Source organism: Dermacentor andersoni, chromosome 3, assembly GCF_023375885.2.
Source record: "Dermacentor andersoni chromosome 3, qqDerAnde1_hic_scaffold, whole genome shotgun sequence".
NCBI lineage: Eukaryota > Metazoa > Arthropoda > Arachnida > Ixodida > Ixodidae > Dermacentor > Dermacentor andersoni.
Window position 1 is genome coordinate 151,388,973 of NC_092816.1, and position 25,412 is coordinate 151,414,384.

General features: G+C 51.4%; 1 protein-coding gene across 1 annotated transcript in view; it reads left to right on the plus strand.

Annotated features, from left to right (window-relative positions):
* Positions 1-1,801: 1,801 nt before the first annotated feature.
* Positions 1,802-25,412, plus strand: part of LOC126524629 (isoprenyl transferase-like) — a 42,901-nt gene continuing 19,290 nt past the window's right edge. Inside the window, exons 1-4 of the mRNA XM_072286789.1 lie at positions 1,802-2,755; positions 3,994-4,253; positions 9,184-9,326; positions 24,896-25,018. Coding sequence (XP_072142890.1) covers positions 2,734-2,755; positions 3,994-4,253; positions 9,184-9,326; positions 24,896-25,018 — 548 coding nt within the window. The 5' untranslated portion in view covers positions 1,802-2,733. The remainder of the gene's footprint in view (positions 2,756-3,993; positions 4,254-9,183; positions 9,327-24,895; positions 25,019-25,412) is intronic.

The following is a 25,412-nucleotide window of genomic DNA, read 5'->3' on the forward strand; positions in this document are numbered from 1 at the left end:
AATAAATCAGCAAGTCACGGTTCTGGTTGAAGTTTTCAGAAAACTACCTTGTGAGAATCTTGGCCCTGGACGTTACTTCCAGTGGTGACACATTCACTGTTGACTTGCACGTCCCGTTATGTGGACGGGATTTTGCGACCTTCAACTGCGTCTGCTTGGAGCTCGAACCAGGTTTTGGACATCCTCACTCCAATTTAAACAGCCAACAGGAGAGGGACTGGCGTCGTATTCACACGAATCCATACCCCAACCTGCACCACGTACACAGAATACACCCACTGACGAGTGCCCTTGGTGCACAGACACACCCACACTAAAACACATCACATGGGAGTGCCCCAGGAGGCCTCCGCACATAGACAGCCCCATAATACACCAACATTCACTAATGAGGAATAGGCAGTGGGAGGCATGGCTTTCGGACGAGGGTCGGGAGAGCCAGTTGGCTCTTCTGGACCAAGCCCAGCGAGCCGTTCGTGCCAGTGGAGCCCTGGAATAGGGGCCCCAACCATCGTGCCTCACTTTAATATTTTTTTCAATAAATTTTTAGCTCACTCACTCACTCGGAGGGGGTTTGGCAGGGAAGACAAGGTGACGTAAAAACAAATAATAGAAGCTTAATACAACATTACGGGTGAGAGGTGCGTTCTAAGACAAAAAATGCAGAAATGTTCAGCGTGCGTACACCTGTACGCAAGGGCTAAGATGCGGCCACACGTCGTTGCTCGCCAGCTTTCTTATACCCTCCATCATCCTGGCCACCTCATTCCCTCTGCTCCCCGGTAGAGGGCCTTGTCAGGACACGTTGGGTCAACCCACACAGAGGGGCATAGGAGGGAAGCCACATTCCTTGGCGTAGAGGGGTTGAACAAAGGACAGAGGGGAGTAGGTTTTGCACATGCCGTGCATAATACCGTCGCACACACCCGGCGGACAAGTCTCTTCATGTTGACAAGTGTGATAATTAGGTACGCCGTGTCCCAGGTGTTTGGCATCTGTTCCATTCATTGCCACACAAAGTGAACCGTAACAGTCCAGAGACAAGAGAGTCCAAACGGGTGAACTAGTATGAGTAGCATCTTGGAGGCTGGAGTCGAAAGAAGAAAGAGGCTCAGTTACTGCGTTGCAAGCGTGAGTGAGCTTGTAATTCATGCATGACTAAGAACAGTGCGCAAAACTGTCCATGACATAAAAGCACACACACGCACAACATCGTTTTGCATGTGCATTTGTTTCAATGGTGTCCTTGTGTGGGCTGTGCTTAGTGAAGGCTGGATTAGATGACAATTTTTTTTCTGCCAGATACTATAGGTAATAAACACACTAATTTTGATATGTCTCAAATGCAATTAATATAACTGTATCACCGGAAGTACATTTGCCACTAATGTACAGTCAATTTATCGCAGTGTATCATTTATGCAGGAACAGCCAAAAACTATTTATTTACGCTGTACTCCGTGTTAGGAATTTTAGCAATGTGGCAAAACAACAAGAGCCTCGTTTGCACTGCCTTTGAAGAGCAATCCACTTTTGAGAAATGACAACAGGAATCTGTCTTATCCGCCTCGCACGCAAGGAAATTCAAAGTTGAGAATGCGAAACAATGCTTTTTTACTCACCGGCGCACACACCCAGAGGCCGCAAGGTTAATCTGCTTTCGTGGATAGTCTCCAGGCAGACTACGCTAGATTGTAGCGATGAATTTTCGCGCTATAGCTAGCACATTTTCCTTTTTAAAGCAACACGTCAACACGCCAGCATGATCAGCGACATGGGAGCCAGCTGTGGAAGACGACGACGACGAACGCGCGAGAAGTGGCCCAAGCGCGTCTCCTTGACAACTTGACGTGCGCAATCAGGCACGTCACGTGGTCAAGCCAGAACTGTGGAGCAGCCGCGGCTTGGGATAGGAACGTCATCAGCGCACCTGGCGTCACCACCTGCAGTAGTTTGCTTCCCTCATCAGTTCACGTTGCGTCGCCTACCGCAGCAGTTCGGGTCGCCGCAGCGCTGTCGCATGTACCGCAAGGGCACCAAGATGACCGCAGCAGCTTAGCAGTGCTCGGATTTTATCGCCAGTGTTGAGTGTGAGCGCTCAACACCACGTCATCACTGCGAAATGCTTACACAGCATCCAGATAAGTCCCCGAGGAGATGCTACGCTTTTTTTTTCTCACTTTATTTATCTTTCTGCCTTCGGAGGTGCGAGGTCACATCACACAGCCTTCCTGCTTTTTTTTTTTTTCTTTTCAGTTGCGCGCTGACTGTCGGTCTCGTTAGCGTTCCCTAATTCAATATGCGGCCGTACGCGTCGACGTAGCCTCCTGATACTGCTTCTGGGAGTTAAAACAGACTTCTGTAGTGCGATCGAGCATCTCCCACAGTACGCTTAAGAGCCGATTTGCACGAAATCAAGCCACAATGTTACCGCGGCTTCTCCTTTCGGTGACACGCGGAATGCACCTTCGCTCGGTTTCGATATCCAGCGCTAAAGTATCTTTGCTCTATTCCAGCGTCGCCACAGCCAGGCTCAGCGCATTACTACACCAACCTGCTGAGTTCGGAGGAGAGTGGCGGAGGGGCGAGGAGAACTACGGGCGTGGAGAAACAGCTAACGCCAGCTAGTAATCTACCGCAAAAAAACAAGACGTCTGCAGTCGAGCGGCAACGCGGTTGACCGCCCAAAGAAGACGGCAGTTTTCGACGCAGGCATCGCGGACAGGAGACCGGATGAACATTACAGCAGGAATGGGTAAGCGTCGGGTTCAGCTTTATTTTCACAAAAGCCGTCACTTTCAGGCGTCAGACACGATGTTTAAAACAAAGTGCAGCGTGTGGCAGGCGTTCCTTATCATGGCGCCACGGATAACTGATGTTGACGTTGTACAGCTGCTTCCCTATAGCGGAAAACAGATGCCCGCGCCATTTTGTTTGTTTCGTTGCGGCCTGTTTGTCTATGTGTTTGTTTTCTACGTATGTCGGAGATCAAAATCTCTGTCAGCCTGATGGGAACAAAGGTACTTTACCTAAAACAAATTATGAAGGTTTCGGCAGAGTCGTGTTGCAAGTGTCAATTACGCTTCGTCCAAGCAAGGACGTGAGGCTGTAATTCTTAGTTTATTTTATTCGCCTTAAAGCAATTTTGCGTGTAGTATATTTCCACACAATGACCAGCGAGATTCTACAAATTTAACTGGCTCGACGCATGTGAAAGTTATACAGGGTGATAATTTTTATGTTTTACGGAACTTTTAAATATCGCCTAGGGCATCCGAGACTACCCTCGCATAGATGGTGGAGGCTTCTGCGCTTGCGCTTCCTATGCACACAGAGACGTTACGCCGTGGTCAAAGGTGTTGGGAGTCCCTATGCCTCGGTTACTGGAGCCTCGTCACACCATTTCTGGACCCTACACTTGTCAAACGCAGGGCCGCCCTCACCTATAGCCAGCGTGAATTTTCCGAAACGAGTCACACATTTGTGCCACCTTATAACTCCTGACGAGCACCGGTTTGAGTTCAATGGATTACACCTAGATATGGGCGAGCAAGCTCACGCAAACTCGACCGCTCCAGCTCGAGGTTGCAACAAGTGATGCAACATGTGTACAGCCAGAATACGCGCCTCCAAACGCCGTGCACTCGGCTAAATTGAGCTCAAATTGCATCATGCGTTGTGGAAAAAACCGCGCCGTCAGTCCAGGCGACTTGTGCATGATGAGTAATGGCTTTTTTCATCTACAGGGCGTTAATGAAGAAAAGCCACGTGGGTAGTGAGGTTGCAAAGCCTAAGCTATAGTACTCTTACAACATTTTCGTTACGCACCGTTCTAGCAAGTGACTCCCTATGCTGATCGTGATGAAGACAACGTTTAAAGCATTGGGAAAAAGAAAAATGCTAGCTGGTGCAGTTTTACTCTCCAACGGAGAAAGGACTTATTGTACGCGTCCGGCGATTTTATGCGACTGCATTGCGTTTCCCGACGAACAGCGACGCCCGCTGAAGGCACGCAGGGCGTCAGGAAAGACGACGGAGCCGACATTCCGCCAACCGAAGAAGTGGAGCGGCGGGGGAGTGGGCTGTGGCGACACCTCGTCGCCAGCTGCCAGAGAGCGGTCGTGTGGCTCGTGTCGCTGGGGGTGGTGCCGCGTCACGTGTGCCTGGTGCCGGACGGTCACAGACGCTTCTCCAGGGCCACCGGCACCGACCTGCGCCGGGCGTACGCGGTCGGAGTGGACAAGTACACCAAGGTGGGCGCGCCGTAGTAATTGGTTGTTTATTGAAATAGCAAAAATAAATAAGCGCGGGTACAACCCACATGTCGGAATCTGAGAAGCGACATTTTTCGTGAAGCGGTTTTAAAGAAAACGTCCCGCAACCGATCATATTCGGCAGAGCGTTTTGCACCGTAGCGATTTATCTGTCTGCCAGTGAAAACGCCAAGACGCTTAGAGCCTCCCACCACGTGATCCACGTGACGGCGCATCGGAATGTCTCGAGAATTAGTCCCCGTTGTTACTGATGGTCGGGTGCGCCGACTAGAGAGGACCGATCCTGCAGATAGTGCAATAGTAAGCTATACTTTTCTCGGCGAAATATTGACCAAGCAGATTCGCCAAAACACCAAACCCTAGGAATGTAGACACATAAAGGTTTGCTTTACGAGCGGAACTGTGCTCTTGATGACGCATGATAGTAGCAATGAGGATATTTCTTAATGTCGAAACTTCTTCCCTCAACCTCTATCACAATCTTCACTGTTGTTCCATTATGTCGCCATGCTTGCTTATTGACCACTCTTCTTGTGTGGTCCTTCGCGGGTTTCTACCAAATGGTGCCGAAACCCGCAAACCAGGGTCCTTTAGGAGTCCACAACCCAACGAGGAAGTGCTGCTTCCGTATCCTGTGCGAAAAAGTCCGACGACACCTCACTAATATGAGAAGGTCCAGTTGGCCAGCGTAGAACTGTTACACAGGGGTTGTGCAGTGCTTGCTGGTACGAGATAATTCGTATTGTGATCCAAGTACGAAGCAATGCGCGCCCGGTCCTTATCCTCTTATCAAAAGCAGGGGTGGGATATAGCGGTAATTCCAGTGTTCATGCGAACAGGAGTCAGCCGATGTCGTTCAATGTTAAGCACTTGGCGGTGACTCTTGATAGTATGTAGTCGGTGCTTGGTCCTTCTGGCAATGCCATTAAATATTTGCTTCACCCTGCATCATCAGTAAAGAATACTACAAAGAGGGTACCTTATGTTGTCTTTGCTCTGCGGTGAGCTTACATAGATGCTCAGGCTTTGGCGTGTTGTGAGCCTTGCTCCATGACGCCTTGTGGCTCTTGCCTTCCTGGATATCTGCATAGGTAATTTTTTTACTGGATGCTTTTGTCCTTTGATGGGTGCTTCTGTCGCGCAGGATGTCTTCATTATCAAGCAACCAGTTCTGACAGGGAGATACAGATCAGTGGGTGACGCTCCTCTACGTTGATAGCACAAACCTGTCGGCCTTCTGTTGTCGGGACCTGTGCTGGCCGGAGTAGATTTGGCTTCGGTTCATTCGTGAGCCTTCGTAGTCATCTCTACAATGTGTACGTGTTCCTTTACCCGGACGGCAACCTGACTCTTCGATGAAAATGAAGTCTTTGAGGCCACCTGGACTATTTATAAGAGTCGCTATCAGGCCATGTACTGTTATTTTCATCGTTCGCATGCCCTGCCCACCGTACAAAGTCTCCTTCGGTATCATTGTGGTTACAAGAGCTGCTTCTAATTTGTCTTTCTTGTGCCTTGGACGCGACTCTCAAATACAAGGCAAATACAAATACATCAGTTGATAGTTGTCTTCAGTTCCGTCATTCACGTCAATAGCCACGTTAATGCAGGCTTTAGACACGGCAATTCCTTTTTCAGTGGGTGCTTCAATTTTATGGAACATTTCTGTCTTTATGCCGTTGGTTCTTGTACTTCGATGCGGTCATGGTTTGAAACTTCTGTCTTTCAAAATAATACCTGTTGTGCTTCCGGCAACGCTTCAAAGCCGAAGAATAATAGGACGGCCACTTCGCTTTGAGAGATTTGAAACGTTTTCACTTCTTTCACTCTGCCTCACCTCAATAGAAAGTCTGAATTTAGATTGGAGCGTAACCAAATTATCCCTGTAGTCTACCTGAACACTATATTTCCATCTTTTCGTCTACAAAACGAAGCCACTTTCTGAAGCATTTCGAGCCGGCTGCTCATGAGGTGAAGTTGAGCCGTTGCAGCCACACTGAGTGTTATGTCGGTATCGTCGAAGATGAGGCTTAACCGTCGTTCTGATAGGTCTCCTATTCATGGTTAGCTAGGCCTCCCAGCAGCAGGCGACTGTCCGTGGATGGACGAGAGCCGTCGGCAGCGTTGGCTCCGCTCTTCCTAGCGAATCCGTGCGTGGGCTCGTCATCGGTCAGGCCTGGGAGCTGTTCTGTCGTTGATTAACACGGCTGCCCATGGTTTCGAAACCAGGGAGCCGTGAAAAAAAGGAGTCTTCGCAGTAGAAGTTCTGCAGAAAAGAGTATTTTATTGCCCGGAGAACAGTAGCAACGCCTCCACACTGACAGTTGGAGTCAGTCAAGAAGCGCGTGACCACGAGCGCGCCGCATTTGCTGAACGCGCAAATCCCCGTCATCGCCCTCTAATATTTAACAGGACCCGTTAATTTTATCACTGCTTCATTCCAGAGAGAGAGAGAGAACTAAACATTATTGCGGGCGTATTAGTTATTGAGACCCTGTCAGAGGAGCTAGCGTGGACGCCATGTGGCCGCAACGCGGTTAGCCCACTCTGCCAGCATGACTTGGCATTTTGGGCTACCAGTCTTGATCGTACGCTACCAGGCCTTGAGCGTGGGAGGTTGCCGAAGTATCGTTCTTGGTGGGGGGTTGGATGGGCACCCCCAAACTATGTGATCTTGGTCTGCGGTTAGTGCTCCGCAGTGCCTGCAGTTAGGTTTGAACTCTTGGTTAGAAATTTCAGTCAACCTTTTAGTGCTGAGCACGGATCGTGTCTGTAGCCGCCGTAGAGTCGTGACCTGCCCCAGGGAGACAATCGTGCTCGGGAACGGATACGCTCTGCGCGAATCCTTGTAAAATGGAGTTAATTCGTGATAGGTTCAAGCCTGCCATCCGGTTCGAGTGATCCCAACTCCCGCTTATCTGCTGCTCGGGCGGCTAGGTGAGCTGCTTCGTTACCCGGCTTGCCGGCATGAGCTGGCACCCACAATAGACGGATAGTGTCCTGAAGTTTGAGAAGTCTGCTTGCAATGTGGCCGATTGCCCCAATAGAGTAGCTTCTTACGGCCGCTTTAGAGTCTGGCACAACGAATTTAACATGAGGTAGGGACGCGCCAATGGCAAGTGCGGCCTCTTCCGCCTCCACAATGGAGGGCGTGTTGACCGTGGCGGAGCTAATGGTCCGACCGCAGCCATCAACGGCAGCGATTGTGCAACGGTCATTGCCCGTGCAAGTGACTCAACATAGGTGGCCAGTTTGTTTTTTAAGACCTCCTCAGGAAGCGTCCGCGCTAGCTTGACGTCGATCCCCGTTGTCCTTTCCCGTGTTTTTGGGGAGAGGGGTATAAATAATTTTGGCGTGGATGCTATTAGGAGTTCGGCAGCGACGTCTGATGGCTAAATTCGTTCTCTTCTTTTCAAAGCGAAAGCTTTCTTTGTGAAATCCCCCGAACTTCTTTGACCACATCTGCTGCTTCTCTCTTGCCGAATATAGCTCAAGCGCAGGACAGCATTACCATGTTTGCTACCCTGCGCGCCTTGTTTTCTATGGAACTTAACTCCATAGAAAACAGGGCCAGCAGTCAGGACACCACGTAACGGTAGTAAACATGGTAGTGCTGTCCTGCACTTGAGCTACATTCGGCACGAGAGAAGCAGCAGCTATGGTCAGGGAAGTTCTGGGGAGTTCACAAAGAAAGTCTCACTTTGAAAACAAGAGAAGGAAATCACTGCCGACCGCAGCGTAGCTCTCTATAGTCCAATCTGTCGACACCTGAACGGTGGTCAGCAAAGGGAGGTAAAAGGCTAGGGTTGGGTTCAGTGCGCCTTGCGCATTCGCGCACAATGCACGTACCAACTGAACTCTCCGTGATACGCGCCACGGTGGCTTGCGATTCTGCGCATGTCTTCAAGGTATCGTGTGCAATACACAGGCAAATTTTAGAATACTTGGCCCAAAGTCGGTACAAATGGCGCTACCCCTGTCCGCACATCGTCTCTGTATGTGTCTCAATTTACGTCCCCCTTCTAAAAGATATGCTTTTTGCCGCAAGTTAAAACGCACAATTTAAAGACCAACTAGGCCAACAAGCAGTTCTGTTGCAACAGATGTCCCCATTCTGACTGACAGCGCCGATTTAGGCGGCACATGGAGGCCGATTTATCCCCCCCTCCCCAGTGAATTCAATAGAACTCTATGACTTTCAAAAAAAGAAAAGCACGAGAAGATCCGTGCAGAATCGTCTTCGTCGTGTGCGTCGTGTCACCATTGAGCTGAACGATTAAGTGTATGCACGTTGTAGTGCACAGAACTGGCGTGTGCTGTAGCCGCTTCGCTAACACCTCGCTCGAGGGCAGAGCAAGCCTAGCGGGCGGCGTTCATTCGTCGTATTGTACCAAGCGAAAACACTGTCTGAATTAACTTGCAGGTTTTTTGCGTTACAAAGCAGCGTTCTATAATGCTTGCACTGAACAAACTTCTGATGATTACGCCTTGGACATGGACTGGTGCCGCCTATGCGTACAGCGCGCAATATGCGAAGGAGTTCTTAACCTTCCTGCGACAGAATGATCCCAACGAAATAAAATGGCGTCAACAAGTAGTTTCGGGCTACATGTGCGCTGATGACAACTTTTTTTTTTTTTAATATGCACCAGCCTCCCTCCGTATCTCTGGCTTCCGCAAAACTTATTTGCCGTAGTTTAATTACTTTTGTGCGTTACGTTTTCAGGCGTGCCTTTTTTGCATATTTAGTGTGTGTGCGGCGCGCATATTTATATTTCCCTTCTGATCCTTATCATTTAGAATGGCACGCTACAGGCGTACAGCCAGGTAAATCTCTCTAGTTCTCATCAGACTACCGCTTCCTATATGTCAATACAGCACCTTTTTATTCTCTCTCTCTCTCTCTCAGCTGCGGGAATGGTGCTTCCGTGCCGGAGTGGATGTCATAAGCGTCTTCGTGTTCACTGTCCGCAACTTAAGCCGCAACGCGTTCGAGGTGACCTCTGCTCTGAACCAGGCGAATCGGGCGCACGTGGAGGTTGTTGACAACGTGTGAGTGGCTGGAAATTCAGCAACTGGCGCTTCGCTGCCTCGCTGTGTGCTTGCTAGCGATTGCATAGGCACTCTGCTGTAGATACATGCGACCCTTGCCGCCGCAGTGCTAGACCTTCGCCGTGAATGTTTGACGACATGCAATTAGGAAGAAATAACCACTCGCAGGTGAATGTTCACATTATGTTCTGAATGCGTGCTTCAATGTATACCTCGCGAAATCTTCGCATTAAGAACCATAAAGGAAGTATGACGCGAGAATATACTATAATGGTATATTTTCGCGGATATATATATATATACTATACATTTATAGGGTGAACATACGCATCAGTATAGTGCTTATTCTGACACGGTGGCTCATGTCCTCCATGACACTCTGTACCGCATATCTAAGGAATAGTGGCAATTAATATTGCTACACGCGTGTGGTATTTGATTTTTTGAACGAGGCGCATGGGCGCCGTCACTCGAGAAAACAGGAGGAAGAACGAACTGGGCTCGCGCTGTGAATCTAACCGGTCACCGCTGCAACCACTGTTGCAAATATAACCTGTAAATAATTGCTCGTCTTACTGACTCGTCCTTCGCGTAACGTTGTGGTGGAGGTGGAACAATCCCCGTCCTCGCCACGGATCTCCGAAGCGGCCGCACCGTCGCCTTCTCAGCCGTGGTTTCCGATGGAACCAACACGTCGCCACCTACACCTGCGGCGCCAACCACAACATACGTTATGGTTCCTAGTCTCCGTGATCCTGGGACATTCTCCGCCCAAAATGACGTTGACGTCGACGACTGGCTCAGCAGGTATGAGCGCGTTAGCTAAAGCCACCACTGGGACCCTACCATCATGCTTGCTAATGTGATCTTTTATCTGGGCGGAACATCGCGAGATCGAACTCTTCAGCTGGGACATTTTCAAAGAGCAGCTTCGCGACTTATTTGGCAACCCGTCAGGTCGCCAACAGACTGTGCGAAAAGAGCTTGCCACCCATGTCCATGGCAGTCGTCGACCGAATCTTATGTCTCCTACATACGGAAGGGCTCGCGCTTTGCCGGAAAGTCGACGAGCACATGACCGAAGTTGACAAGGTGGGTCATATCCTTAAAAGACATCGCGGACGACTCCTTCAATTTGCTCGTCTATAAAGACGTTTCTACCGTCGACGTCATCGTCAAAGAATGCCGCCGCTTCTAGTTAGCCAAAAGCCGCCGCGTCGTCTCACAGTTTTCCCGGCTCCCAAACACCCCTGCCACGTCCTCTTGCTCCGCTCTTACCGCCACACGAACATTTCAAGAGCAGGTCACCCGTATCGTTTGCCGTGAGATTGAAGCGGCGAGTCCGCCCCGCCACCCCTCCTTCATCTACGACCACCTGACGGTACCTCTGACCACGCGGCCCCCACTATTTCCGTTATTCAAGCAATTGTGCGGCAAGAAATTGAAAACCTTGGCATCCCTACCGCCTGCTCTGTCTCCCGACCTGAGTCGGCACCCATTCCCAAGTCCACAACCTGTAATGACCAGTATTTCGTTCCCAGATCACGCAATCCTGCGGAATGGCGAACGCCAGAAGACAAACCGATCTGATTCCGCTGCCACCGCGTTGGTCATGCATCCCACCACTGCTGCACCACCTGGATACCGCCGTACTGGGGCTCATTCCCTGCTCCTCGCCCATACGCCGACGCTCGCCGTTATTCCCCTCGCCGTCTGTACCCTACTTCTGATGCCCTTGACAGCCGCTTTTCCGCGCGATCGCCGTCGCCTCAACGCTGTAGCTCCCCGTCACTGTAACCTCACCGCTTTTCCTCGCCAAACCGACGGGCGGAAAACTAGGCCATGCAGCTCTTGGAGGTAGTGCTGCATCACGTTCGTCCTGTCCAAATCCTCCGTTGACGCTCCTCACCAACACGAACCTAATTGAAGTAGACGTAGATGGTGTTCCGTTGACGGCATCGATTGATACTGGAGCCCAAGTATCCATAATGAGCGCTAACCTAGTCGTCGCCTCAAAAAAATGTTCTTGCCATCCCTCGAGCCGTACGCGTCGCCTATGGCGCCACTGTTGCCGTCAGGGGTATGTGCACTGCTCGCATAGGAATTGCTGGCCGCCAAGTTCCAGTCCTGTTCACCGTACTGACCAGTTGCCCTCGTGACATGCCCTTCGGGCTCCACTTTCTGACGACGCATTTTGCCCTGATCGACGGTTCCACCGGCACGCTGTGCCTCGAGCTTCCTCTTCTTTCAGGCGTTCGCCCCGAACAACCGAACACTCTCTGTACAACAGCGTTTGTTCGCTTACCTCCAAAGCCCTAACCTTCATCGAACTGGTCTCAATGGCAACCGTGCCTGATGGCGACTATGTCGTCGCACCTGTTCGTGATGTCCTCCTGGCGCACGACGTCTCTGTGCCACATTCAGTCGTAACCCTTGCCGCTAATCGGATGTGTCTCCTCGTTATCAATTTTGGCTTGACGAAGCAAGTGTTACCTGAAGGCATTGCGGTCGCCACGCTCTGGTCAGTGACAGACGACCACGTAACTGCTTTTGCAGCCGACGCGTCTCCAGATCCTCCTGATTACCCGCAGGATGCCTTGAACCTCGACGGCCCATTACGTCCCATGGTCGCTCTGCACCTCGCACCTGACCAAGCAGCTGCCCTATATCGCCTTTTGCTTTCCTACCGCGACATATTTGACACTGACAATCGACCACTTGGTCAGACGTCCCTTTTTAAGCATCAGATAAACACGGGTGATGCTGTTTCCATCCACCGCCGACCATATCGCGTGTTCATGGCACAGCAGCAAGTTATTCAGCAGGAAGTAAACAAGAAGCTCTCCAGAGGCATTGTTGAGCCCTCGTCGAGTCCTTGGGCGCCGCCGGTCGTGCTCGTCAAAAAGAAAGATGGCACGTGGCTTTTCTGCGTTGATTACCGCTACCTAAACCGAATTACTAAAGAGGATGTTTGCCCTTTACCACGCGTCGACGACGCTCTTGATTGTCTGCACAGTGCCAAATACTTTTCGTCCATCGACCTTCGATCTCTTTATTGGCAGATTTCCGTCGATGAGCAAGACCAAGGAAAGACTGCTTTCGTCACTCCAGATGGCCCCTACCAGTTCAAGGTTATGCCGTTCGGTTTATGCAATGCCCCGCTACGTTCGAACGGATGATCGACTCTGCTTAAACGCTTCAAACGGTCAACTTGCCGTTGTTACCTCGATGACATCCTTGTGTTTTCTCCTACATTTGAGACGCACCTTGAGCGCGTCGCAGCTATCCTTGACATCTTCCGTAAGGCTGGGCTCCAATTAAACTCATCGTAGTGCCACTTCGGACGCCGACAGAGTACAGTGCTAGGCCATCTCGTCGATGCTTCTGGAGTACAAACCGACCCGGAGAAGGTTCGAACAGTAACGGCTTTTCCTGTACCTCAGTCCGTCAAAGACGTCCGGAGTTTTGTGGGGCTCTGTTCTTATTTCCGACGGTTCATGAAAGATTTCGCAGCAATCACTCGACCAGTCACTCAACTTCTGAAAAAAGACGTGCCTTTTATGTGGGGTTCCCCTCAGTCTACCTCATTTTCACGCCTTATCACGATTCTCACCAATTCACCGGTCTTGGCCCAATTTGACCCGTCCGCACCTACAGAGGTCCGAACCGATACCAGCGGTTATGGGATCGGCGCCCTCTTATCGCAACGCCAACGAGGACACGGCCGCGTTATAGCCTACGCTAGCCGGCTCCTGACAACTTCAGCGCGCAACTATTCGATTACCGAGCGTGAATGTCTTGGTCTCGTCTGGGTTGTTTCAAACTTCCGCCCATATTTATATGGCAAGCCCTTCTCAGTAATCACCGACCATCATGCGCTCTGTGGCTTTCGTCGCTCAAGGATCGTACTGGCCGGCTCGGTCGTTGGGCTCTCCGACTACAAGGATATCCCTACACAGTGACTTAGAAGTCAGGACGCCAACACCAGGACACAGATTGCCTCTCTCGCTACCCAGTTGAAGACACAACCTCTACGTCTGATACTGACACCGACCTCTTTGATACTGACACCGACGCCTGTGACACCTACGCCGACGCCTGTGTCCATGTCGCCGACGAGCAGCACCCGTCCTGTACCATCGTTGACCGCCTGGAATCGTCACTTGCCGACAGTTCCCTTCGCTTATTCACACTTCAAGATGGCGTACTCTACCACCACTACGTTCACCCCGATGGCCCTGCATTACTCTTTGTGATCCCTAAACACCTTCGCTCGGCTGTTCTCCACGAACTTCACGACCTCCCCACTGCCGGTCACCTGGGTGTGTCACGTACCTACGACCGGATCCTCCGACGCTTCTTTTGGCCAGGGCTTGCTCGCTCCGTTCGAAGATAGGTAGCTGCGCGTGAGAAATGCCAACGACGCAAGACACCATCGACACTCCCTGCCGGGTACCGTCAACCACTCGACATTCCCGTGGAACCATTCTTTCGGCTTGGTTTGGACTTACTTGGCCCTTTTCCTCTTTCTACCTCTGGGAACAGGTGGACCGCTGTGGCGACGGATTACTCCACGCGCTACGCCATCACCCGAGCGCTTCCTACAAGTTGCGCCACAGGTCTCGCCGATTTTCTTCTACGCGACGTGATTTTATTACATGGAGCTCCGCGACAACTTCTCACAGACCGTGGCCGGACATTCCTATCAAAATTTATCGCGGACATCCTGCAGTCATGTGCCACGAGGCACAAGCTATCCATGCCATACCATCCGCAAACCAATGGCCTCACGGAGCGTCTCAATCGCACTCTCACAGACATGCTCGCGAAATATGTCTCTTCAGACTACACTGACTGGGACCTCGCTCTACCGTTGTCAGATTTGCTTACAATTCCTTGCACCATGACACCGCCGGTTATACCCCCCCTTTCCTTCTGTTCGGCCGAGAACCAGTACAGCCTCTCGATACAACCCTCCCTATTCACGCGGCACCGACCAGTGAATATGCACTTGACGCCATCGCCCGCTGTACCCATGCAAGGAAAATTGGCCGTGACCACCTTCTGAAATCCCAAGAGAGCCAAAGGTGTTTCTACGACTGGCTACACCGAGTCGTGCACTTCCCGCCTGGTTCTTTGGTGCTTCTATGGTCTCCGTCGCGTTAGGTCGGCCTGTCAGAAAAACAGCTCTCTCGTTACACAGGCCCATACCGAGTGCTTCGTGTCGTGACTCCTGTCACCTTCGAGATCGCCCCTAAGACCACATCTGCTTCTCATTCCAGTGATATCGTGCACGTTACACGACTGAAGCAGTATCACCCTCCCAGTGATGACATTTAGACGCTCTGGGACGTCGATTCTGCCGCCGGGGGATTATGCTACACGCGTGTGGTATTTGATGGTTTGAACCAGGCGCGTGGGCGCCATCACTCGAGAAAAGAGGAGGAAGAACGAACTGGGCTCGCGGTGTGAATCTAACCGGCCAGCGCGGCAACCGCTGTTGTAAATATAACCTGTAAATAGTTGCTCGTCTTACTGACTCCTCCTTCGCGTAACAATATTAAACTTTCTTCTACGTCCGTTGACAGCACAGTATTTAACGCTTATGCAGGGCTGTATTCGTTCTCTATAAAAAGACACAGCATTTGAACGGTGTTTCTGCTTGGGACACATTGAAAGAGGTGAGCGATGTGCCCCGAAGGCAGATTGTATGGCGCAAATCTTTCCTAAGAAAATTCTTGTTTTTTTCTCTATCAAAAGACCTAGACTAATACAAAGAAAATACTGAAATGATAATAGTGATTTCTGAAGCGTTGCTCGAGCCATTTACTTGGTGTTGCCAGTATATTGCAAGATAGGACGTAAGTCCTATCCTGCATAGTGCAGTACTAATTTCTTAGACCAACTATGAATCGAATAATGCGAGTAGCAAACCTAATGGAATATTAAATACCGCAGACTCCATTTAAGACGAACTCGTAGGGACCCTGAAAATATGTTTGTCTTATCAGAAGAATAATTGGCGACATGATCAAGCACATCCAAATATGTTACTTCAAAATGGTAGATAACCTAAAAAGCATTTATTAAACTGAACTTAATAGAAAAAGTAGAAATGAGGCGAAGTGTCACGGAAAAGGAAGGGAGGCCGAGGCGCGCTGTCGCGACCTCCTCTAGCAGTTGCTGCATATTTTGTTTGCGATATGGACGTACCGGCGTCGTCTTGTGCTGTTGTCTGTCATTGTGCTCACGCGCCGTACGTTGTGTGTGCCAGTGAAAGCGTGCGAAGGTGAGCCGAAGATGGTGGCTCAAATCTCGCGCGCGCAAGGGAGAAAAGGGGTGAGGAAGCGCGCCGGCTTTTGTCGCGCGCGTGGCACCGGAGGAGGGCAGGGAGGGGGACGTTATACTTCAGCCGCACGCAGTCGCGTGGGCTTGAAGTATAAACCCCACGCAAGCGATTCTGCGCACGACGGCGGCAAGCGACTTGATGGAGAGGGCTGCCGCGTGCGCTCGTCGCCTACAAGTCGTACCCCACGCGAGCGACGACTTCGAGCGACATCACGCCGGTGGCGTGTTTCTATTTTCTCCCAAGCCCAGCGCTCGATCGCTGCGCCGCCATGCGCCGCCCGCACGTATTACATTTCTAGGTACTTTTTCGCCGAAGCGCCATGGCACGCGCCCTAGATGTATTTGGTTTTGCGTCCCTGGCTGTGCCAGGGCGCGCGGTGTGTTCGGGCCAGCCCGCATTCGCAGAGTTTAGGCGGTGTAGGTAAATTTTAATTCTGAATGCTTAAGCAAAGAGAAAACCGTCCCTCCGTCCGTCCCATAATAAGACGACCGCTTTCGAGATAGCGCCCGCAGTAGCGAACGAATTTGCCTTTGCGCTGCCTTCCGCTTCAACGGCAACGAAGCGGCGAAAACACAGGGCTGGCGTTGCTCTCAGTTAACGCCTCATTCTGCGACTTTCGCAGATCGCTTTGAAGTTAAACGCACCCGCGTCTCTTCAAGACTATGTAAACGGCAAGAACACAGCGCGCGAAGCTATGAGCTGTTGGCACTGTTTTGTGGGCATCGCAGATCGCTTTCAAGCTGCGTCCCACGCGGCATTGACATAAGAAGCCGCCGCCTGAGTACGTTCATGGCTCAATAACAAAGAATTTTAGGGCGTCCAGTATTCCGGCAAGCGCGGGCGGTTTGCCGGGTGAACGGGGGCGTAAACGTGAGCGGCCAGATTGATGGCGCCAGCTGTTGGTGTAAATCACAAACACAGAGCCAATTGCTATATTCTGCTTAGCTGCTGCTGTAAATTTTGGACAGCGGCGTAATCGTGTGGACAATTGTGCCACTGCCAAAAATTTGCACCAGCCGCGAAGCAGAATATAGTAGCTCACTGCAATTTTAGCTCTGTGTTTGTCTGGTTGAGCTCTACGCCACCAAGGCGGCTGCACCGCGCCTGCCGCTCACGTTGTTCCCGCCCATCCAGCAATCTGCCCAAACCACCCCCGTTTGCCGGAATACCGGACACACTAAAGGTCTCCAATGGTATCACGTGGATGAATAGGTGCTGAAGAGCGATAACGGCTTATAAAATGATCGGAACGGTCATCAGCGCTACTCGGGCCTCCAGCTGCAGTACTTTGCTTGCGTCATCAATGCTCCTTGCGCCGCCATCGGCACCAGTTCGTGTCGCCACTGAGCTGTCGTTAGTAATGGCCTAATCAAGTTACATAACATTGGTGATGACACCGGGCTGCGCGGAGATGAGCTATAGTGGCACAATGCTTATACGCATACTCCCAGAGGAGTTTCTGCGAGATTTTTTTTTATTTGTACCTGGACGTTTAATTTAATATTCGTCGTGCATGGCGCCGGCGCATTGCTATTGTTTCTGCTGAGAGAGAGATAGTGATGTCAATAAGGAAAGGAAGCTTGAGCGCAGCGATGATGTGGCTTGTGGTGCGAGAAACCCTCCATGCCGCACGATTATCCCAGCTTTTGTAGATCGAAGCGCCTCGCACACCACGACCAACTTTTTATCACATCCCTTTATACCCTTATCCAAACTGAAAAATTTCGTCCAGTGTTGCGTCAGCTTCCGCACGCAACTCTTATTTCGAAGCAGCCTAGGCTGCTTGTTTTGAAAAACCTATTTTCTCATAGCGACAGCTGGGTGAGCAGATCGTGCGCCCAGGCATAACATATCCCTAGTCCCACCAAGTACCTACAAGGATCTAGGGCGCTCGCCGTGGAGCTTTGCGGAAAAAGTACCTAGAAACGTGGTACACGCGAGCGGCGCACGGTGGCGCAGCGGTCGAGCGCTGGGCTTGGGCGTAAATAGAAACACGCTCCCCGGTGCTGCCGGTAAGAGCGCAGCAAATACCCGCTGAAACTGGCGCGACGCGTGCTTTATTAAAGTTGGTATGTTTTACAGTAAAGAGCAGCATAAAATCTTTCTGAAGGTCTTACACTATGTCCTTATCCTTGCACGTGTCAAATTATACGTTTGCTCGTTCTATGCGACATAGGGACTATAGTAGGCTGCGATATCACAAGAGCCGTGAATGCAGTTTTCTCTAAGGCACCTCTAAACACAAATTTCTACCAAGGTCTTGAAGGAGCTCGAAGGTCACAATCGCGGTATTCAATTTATTCTGCGCAAAATAAATGTCCTCGAGCTCTGAACCTTTTAGCTATAATGACAAGCCTTAGGGAACCCGAAATAATCTCAGCTTTTCTACAAATCCACTTTGGGTGTTGCTTCCCAGGAGGTGTGCGTATGTGACGGCGTACCTACAGAGGGTTCCAGTGCCGGGCTCATCACTCTTACAGGCTTTGCTGCGGTAGTAAGTACAGCAATGAAAAATTTGGAGGACGCATAAGCTTCGGCTTTAAGAACGGAACGCGATAGCATTCAAAGATCCCCAACTGCTTCTCGCGCTACCCGCCGTGGTTGCTCAGTGGCTATGGTGTTAGGCTGCTGAGCACGAGGTCGCGGGATCGAATCCCGGCCTCGGCGGCCGCATTTCGATGGTGGCGAAATGCGAAAACACCCGTGTACTTAGATTTAGGTGCACGTTAAAGAACCCCAGGTGGTCGAAATTTCCGGAGCCCTCCACTTCGGCGTGCCTCATAATCAGAAAGTGATTTTGGCACGTAAAACCCCATAATTTAATTTTTAATTTTTGCTTCTCGCGCTTCCCGGCAACTGCAGCGTATGTAACCGTAATGTTTACTGGGGAACGCCCGCGGCGAACGCTATGCACGAAGGCGAGCTTTCTGGTACAAACGCAGCCTCATGCATGGGTCTAGATGCGGCGGAGGCGAGCGCCATCTAGAAATGTTTCACGGAAGCGGGTGGGCCTCTTCGTGGACTCCGAGATATTTACGCGCCGGAGCGCGCGCGAATGGCGGACGCCGTCGCTGGTCTGTGAACTGTAGAAACGCCGGAAAATGGTTTTTTTTAGTTTTCGCGTAACAGAATTATGTTTTCTTGTATATTCAAATTACAACCGGAGAGATATCATCTCTTCAGGTTGTGTGTAAGTCGTAGTTTACGATTTTCCAACGTATTTTAGCTTGATAAATTCAATAAGTTTAGACAATTCCCTGCATCACATGGAGGGCCTGATTATGCATGGTTCTAAAATCTTTTTACCGAGACAACGCCGACGCCGAAATTTCTGCGACACGGGCTCGCTATCGCGTTAAAATTTGTAAGGCGCTCGTAAAGCGCTTTTCGTTGAATGACCTTAAGGCAGTACAGGACTTTGGTGCAGGAAGGTTCGAGATAACGTTTAAGACAAAGGCCGCGGTTGATCGCTTCTCAGCTGATCCCGCATTGCAGGTTCGTGATGTGGAAGTTCGTTTTGAGTATAGAGGCAATAGAGGTGTGCGGGTGAAGTTGGTTAGGGTGTTTGGCTACCCCGCGGATCTTCCGGACCAAGCTCTTGTTTCCGAGCTAGAGGTCTTCGGAAAGGTCCACGGGATCTCCGAAGAATGCGTGCCCGGGTTCCCTGCCGTTGGCACGGGAAACCGGCGCATTCGGATAGAGATGGCGCGGCCCGTTTTTAACCTTCTTCGGGTAGGTGAGCGCGTCGTTCAGTGTGAGTACGAGGGTGTAGTTAGGTTGTGTCGTAGGTGTAACCTGGCAGGACACCATGCCGCCGCGTGTGACACGCCTAAGTGCGCGCGCTGCGAGCAGTTCGGCCACGCGTCATGCGACGCGGCGTGCGTACGATGCGGTGGTGACCATGCGGTTTCGGCGTGTAGTGTCCGCACCTACTCGTCAGTGACCGCGAGGCCAGAGCAGCAGGTACCTGCCGTCGAGGAAGCGGTTACTTCGCCGGTAGCTGATACGGTCTCTGCCTTGGATGAAGGAGATAGCCAGGCCTCCTCGAGCGTGGTCGAAGCCGCCGAGTGCGGCGGCGATTCCGTGGATGCCACCGCGGTCGCTTCCCCGTCTGTCACGGCAACGTGCGATGGGGGAGCGGGCGAGAAGGTTGAAGCGGACATCGCTGTTGCCTCCGTGGCTGGTACGCCTGTCGCTACAGCGGCCGCTACCCCTGGCGCGTTGGAACCGCTGACTGGCACGACTGGCACTGTTAGCCGGTCGGGCCATAAGCGTAAGAGCCGGCGCGCTCACCGCGCTGGCTCCGCTGCCAGGGCGGCGGCCGCGGAGCGTGCGTCGAGCTCGGACGAACGTGGCTCCCAGGGCTCGGAGACTGGCGCTCCAGAACTTAAGCGCAGTGCTGTTGAAACATCCGACTCTGATACTGACGTTCCATCGGACACGGAGAGTTCCCCTCCTTGTCCGCATTGCAAATGGGCTCGGTGCGATTGCTCTGAGATGTCAGACAGGTACTATGAGTCTACTGATGAGGGGTCTCCAATTTCGGAGACTCTCTCATAGGTAGTTTTTGCTTATTTGTCTTTAGCGGCTAGTATTCCCTAATACTAGCCTGCTCTTTATTTATTTTCCTAGCTTTTCATCCTCCTTTGTTTTTACTAGCTTTTAGCTAAATTCCTTCCCCTTTAAAATGGCTCCTTCTCTCACTATAGCTACCTTTAATTGTCGTGGTTTGTCGCGCGCTTCTAAGCAGTTAGAGGTTATAAATTTGGCTAAATCCAAAAAGGTAGATGTTCTCGTACTTCAGGAAACTTACGTTCATAGGCTAGGCCAGATCAGCCACTTCGACCGGATTTTTCGCACTCGGTCTTACTGGAGTTATGGCGCATCGGGCAGCCGAGGTACGGCCATCGTTTTGATGCCGAATTTCGACGGCCTTGTTATTCGCCATGCCAGGGATTCCGAGGGCCGCGTCTTGTCGGTGGATCTTGATTGTGGCATTCGAATTGTTAATGTTTATGCTCCAACCCGGGCTAGAGAACAGAGAGAGTTTTTCGATACATTAGAACCCTATTTGGTCAGTCCCTCTCGACTAGTTCTAGTAGGCGACTTCAACTGTGTGTTAGAACTGGTTGACCGCCTCTCGCGTAGAGGGACTCCATTACGTAAAGATAAGCGTGCAATTGCTACACTGCGACAGCTCGTCGATGGGCTGGGACTGGTCGATGCTTGGCGCGTACTTCGCTCTGGACAGTCAGGAATGACATGGACAGGGAGGGGTGGGCAGAGCCGCATCGACCGTTTTTACATCTCATCGTCACTGCCTCCCAGTGTGCATTCCTCGTGGTTAATTCCTTCTGCTCTTAGCGACCACTGCTTCCTAATTCTGCGGTTTGCCGATTCTAGCTTAGTACCAAAGGCAAAGAGACCGTGGCGCTTAAATCCACGTCTCCTAAAAGATAGGCAGGCAACCGCAGAGGTATCATCCATACTATTTCGATCGCTTCATAACACAGCGAATCTTAGTGGTACGGAATGGGATGACGTGAAGGTCAGGGTGCGTGAGTGCTTCAGGTCTTGGGGCAAGCGTCGAGCGCGCGAGGAGCGTGAGGAGATAAAAATCGTCTCCGACGCGATCCTCCTGCTCTCGAGGCCACTGTCCGGCGGGCCTGGAGTTGCTCCGGCACTGGCCTCACTCCGAAAGGAACTTCGGATTCTCCTGCAGCGACGCTGGGATGGCTTGAGGGCCACAACCCGAGCAGAGCTGTGGGAAATGGAAGCGTGGTGCAGCAGAAACGTCCTACGTAAACATCTTTCAAGGAAGAGCACAACTCTCTCTTCCCTAATAGATCCAAGCGATAATAGCATAGTCGACTCACCAGATGGAGTTCTCGCACTGGCGAGGCAGTTTTACATGTCCTTGTATGCTGAACCAGTTGCCTCTCCAGCTGTTTTTCCGTTTGCTCTACCAGCTGAGCCGCCACAAGTGTGCGACTCAGCCATAGATGAGGACGAGTTATTTTCCGCCTTGAAGTCTATGAAGCGTAATCGCAGTCCAGGATCCGATGGTCTTACAGTCGAGTTTTATGTTAAATTTTGGACACTGTTAGGGAAGTCGTTCACATCACTGGTGAACCGGCTACTCAGTGAAGGGACCTTGTCAGCGTCTCAACGAGAGGGGCTAATCACTCTCCTTTGTAAGGACGAGTCGAGGAGCACCGATCTGCGAGCATGGCGTCCAATCACGCTTCTGAACTGCGATTACAAGCTCATAGCAAAGTGCCTGTGCACGCGACTCACGCCAGTACTCAGCACTGTTTTGGGTCCGTACCAGGCATGTAGTGTCCAGGGGCGCTCTTGTCAGCTTCACGGTTTAGCAGTGAGGGACCTTCTCCTGTGGGCAAACACCAGGAAACTTCCAGGTATTCTTTGCTCCTTTGATCAGGAGAAGGCTTTCGACATTATCAGCCATAGGTACCTTTTCCGTGTTTTGGAAGAGGCTGGTTTTAGTGTGGGTTTTCGGCAGATGGTCCAAGCTTTGTATTTTCGACCGACTTCTGCTGTTGTCATACGGGACCGCGTCTCGGAGGCGTTCATTGTGGGGCGTGGTGTACGGCAGGGGGACCCCCTCTCACCTGCCCTCTACGTACTCGCTTTTGAACCGCTTCTGCAGAGGTTGTCCTGTGACAGCAGAATTGGCAGGTTCCTACTCCCACCAGGTTCCCCTCCGGTTGCACTATTTGCCTACGCGGATGACTTGTCCATTGTCGTCCCTGACGAAGCATCAGCTTGCGGCGTCTTGGAGGTCATGGACAGTTACTGCAGGGCGAGTGGTGCAAGGTTGAATAGGTCGAAAAGTGCAGCCATGTACTTGAACTCCACTCCGTCCAGTCCGCAGCCCGTTCATGGTCTCCCCGTGAAAACGCGGCTGCGCATTCTAGGCTTCCAATTCGAACCAGATGGTCTGTCTCCTGAAAACTGGCAACAGGCTAAGGAGAAGCTTGAAACCAGAATTCAGCAGTTCAGCGCGTTGTCATGCCCATTGACTGCTCGAGCGACAATCCTGCGCTCACTTCTTTTTTCGTTCCTGACGTATGTGGCGTGTGTGTCTCCTGTTCCGACCCGAACCAAGCATATCTTGGAGAGGGTCCTCTTTCGCTTCCTTTGGAAGGGTACAAATGGTTGTGTAGCTAGGCGGGTGCTCAAGTTGCCCAGGGATAAGGGAGGACTCGGAATTCCCGACCTGGGCATCGTGGCTACCGCACTACACGTCAGATGGACCCAGGTCGCTCTTAACTCGGATATGCTCCTGACTCGAAGCTTTACCTCGTTTTTCCTTAGCACCCGACTCCGCTTGTTTTCGCAGAGCACTTTTTCGCACTGCGTTCCTCGTTCAGGTACCCCGTCCACCATTTATGCGGCGGCTGCCAACTCTTTGGTAAGCCTCCGCACGGTTCGCCCCGACATCGACGTAGTTTCAACTCCACTCCAAGAATTAGTAGACATCCTTACCCCAGGCCTCCCTCCGCATTGCCAAATGTATGACCTGTCCATTCACAGGCCAAACTGGAAGCTCATCACGGCTGGCTTCCTCGACGCTAGGCGAGCCACCTTTATGTATCGCCTGGCGCGAGGGTGCCTGCCGTTGGGCTACAGGCCCTTCACTGCCGTCCCGGTTAGTGGAGTGTGCCCGTTCTGTGGCGCTCGTGAGGACACGGTTCATGCCTTTACGCAGTGTTTGCTTCCTGCAGCTCTTCTCTGTAGGATCGCTAGTCTTTTTAATCTCCCAGGCATTCCTTATCAGACAGTCCGATTTTTGCACCCTTTGCCTAATCAGGCGGTCAACCAGTTCGTGCTTCTCCTCGCTGAGTGCTCCTACCAAGTGTGGTTGGCACGACGCGATGCAGTTTTCGGGAGGAGGGCGCCGGGCCTTCACGAAGTGCTTGCGAAAGCACGGAAGGAGGTCTGGTTCCATCTCACCCGGGAGCGGCACCGCTTGGGCGAGAAGAAGTTTCTCGAAGTGTGGGCCCGTCCTGCGGTGATTTTTGATGAGTCAGGCGGAAAGCTTTCCATTAAGTTATGATGCATGCTCCTAAGGTCGCTCGACTCGGCCGTGTGCGCCAGTCGATCTACGGGGTTTTGTCTGGTTCAGCGGAACCCAGAGCTAGAACCGGTGGTGGCGCACCCTTGGTTGGTCGCGCTGCTCCGCGGACGGCTTTGGTACTCTGCATGGTTGTATGCCTTGGCCTTTTTTGCGCCGAGGCAGTCCGAGGGTCATTCAGGCTTAAGTCCTGTAAGACCGACATGGCTGTTTGTGTGTTGAGTGCAGTAACTCTGTGTTGCTGCACCACAACAGCCCCCTTGTCCGGGAAGGACCGTTGGCCCGAACCAAGTCCCCCCACCCAGTCAGCCCGGGTTGTGGGGGAGTACCGGGGTCAATGTATCGGATGATGATGGGTTGATGAGATCTGTACGCTCATGGACGCGGTGCCTTCAAAGGTGCCAAGTCCTCTTCCCATCTGACAACGGTAAAACGTGCCACTTTGACTCACTGACTATGGAGTTCTGTTGGTGAGCACGGGGTCGCTCGTTCGACTCCCTCTCGCGGCGTTTGTATTCCGATGGACGCAGAATGCAAAAAGAAAAGACGCTCGTGCGTGCTCAGATTCATGTGGAAAGGAACCTCAAATAATCACTTTTATTGAACTACCCTACTCCACTCTCCCCCTTTTCTCACAATAGCGTCTCTCATATTTCTATGCCGCTTTTGGATGTAAAGCCAAACAATGTGATTATATACAATAATACAGGGAACAATGCATTGATACTAAAATCAACATAGATTGTAGTGGACACAGCGGGGGAAATGAGGACAATACCCAATAGCCCAAGGTAGCAACCTGTTTTAGATATGACTGTAATATCCTTTCATAATATGAGTGTATAATTATGGCCAATGTGACATATTTGGTCTTCGAATACATTCAGTGTAGTCCGCAGACCTCCGTGCCACGTCTCAGCCGCGATTGTTATTGGAGCGCGAAGTTGACGTCACTTTTTTCAGAGTGGGCCATAGTGGACACTCCTTCTTAAATGTGTTAACCTTGTTTCGTTACGTGCACCTGCGCACACTCACCGTTGTTTGACAGCAGTGGGACACGTCAGATAAAATGGTCTCGCCCTGAACCTGCCTACCGCGTTTGCTCTCTGCCCACTCAATCAGGGACGTCTACCGTGCCAGGGGAATGCAGGTTTGCACTTGCGGCGACCTCGAGCTGCTGCCAGAAGAGTTGCGCTCCAGTCTGGCGCGTGCTGAGATTGCCACATCGAACATGCGAGAAAACTGGTGAGTGTGCGTTATGTTGCTTGCTGAACTACCACGGCTTAGGGACTAACCAAAGATATTTCTTTCGGATTATATCTGCTGGTGCTAACACTTCCCACATTTGTGGAACCGTTTATACTCCTTGCGGTGCCCAGCCTAAACAGAGCCACAGAAAAAGTTCGTGAAGTGTTCAGCAGAAGTCTTAATCAGTAGTGATTGGCAGTAGCAGAGCGTCCGCGACGTAGTACAATTTACGGAACACTGGAACACCAATAACGTGAACAACTACGCAGGTAGAGCCGTCATGTGACACTACCTTCAACAGTAACGCAGTCTTGGAAAATGTTTTTGCGCTGGGTCATAGTTCTCGCTGAAAGGGGGGGGGGGGGGAATAAGACCAATCACATACCCTATA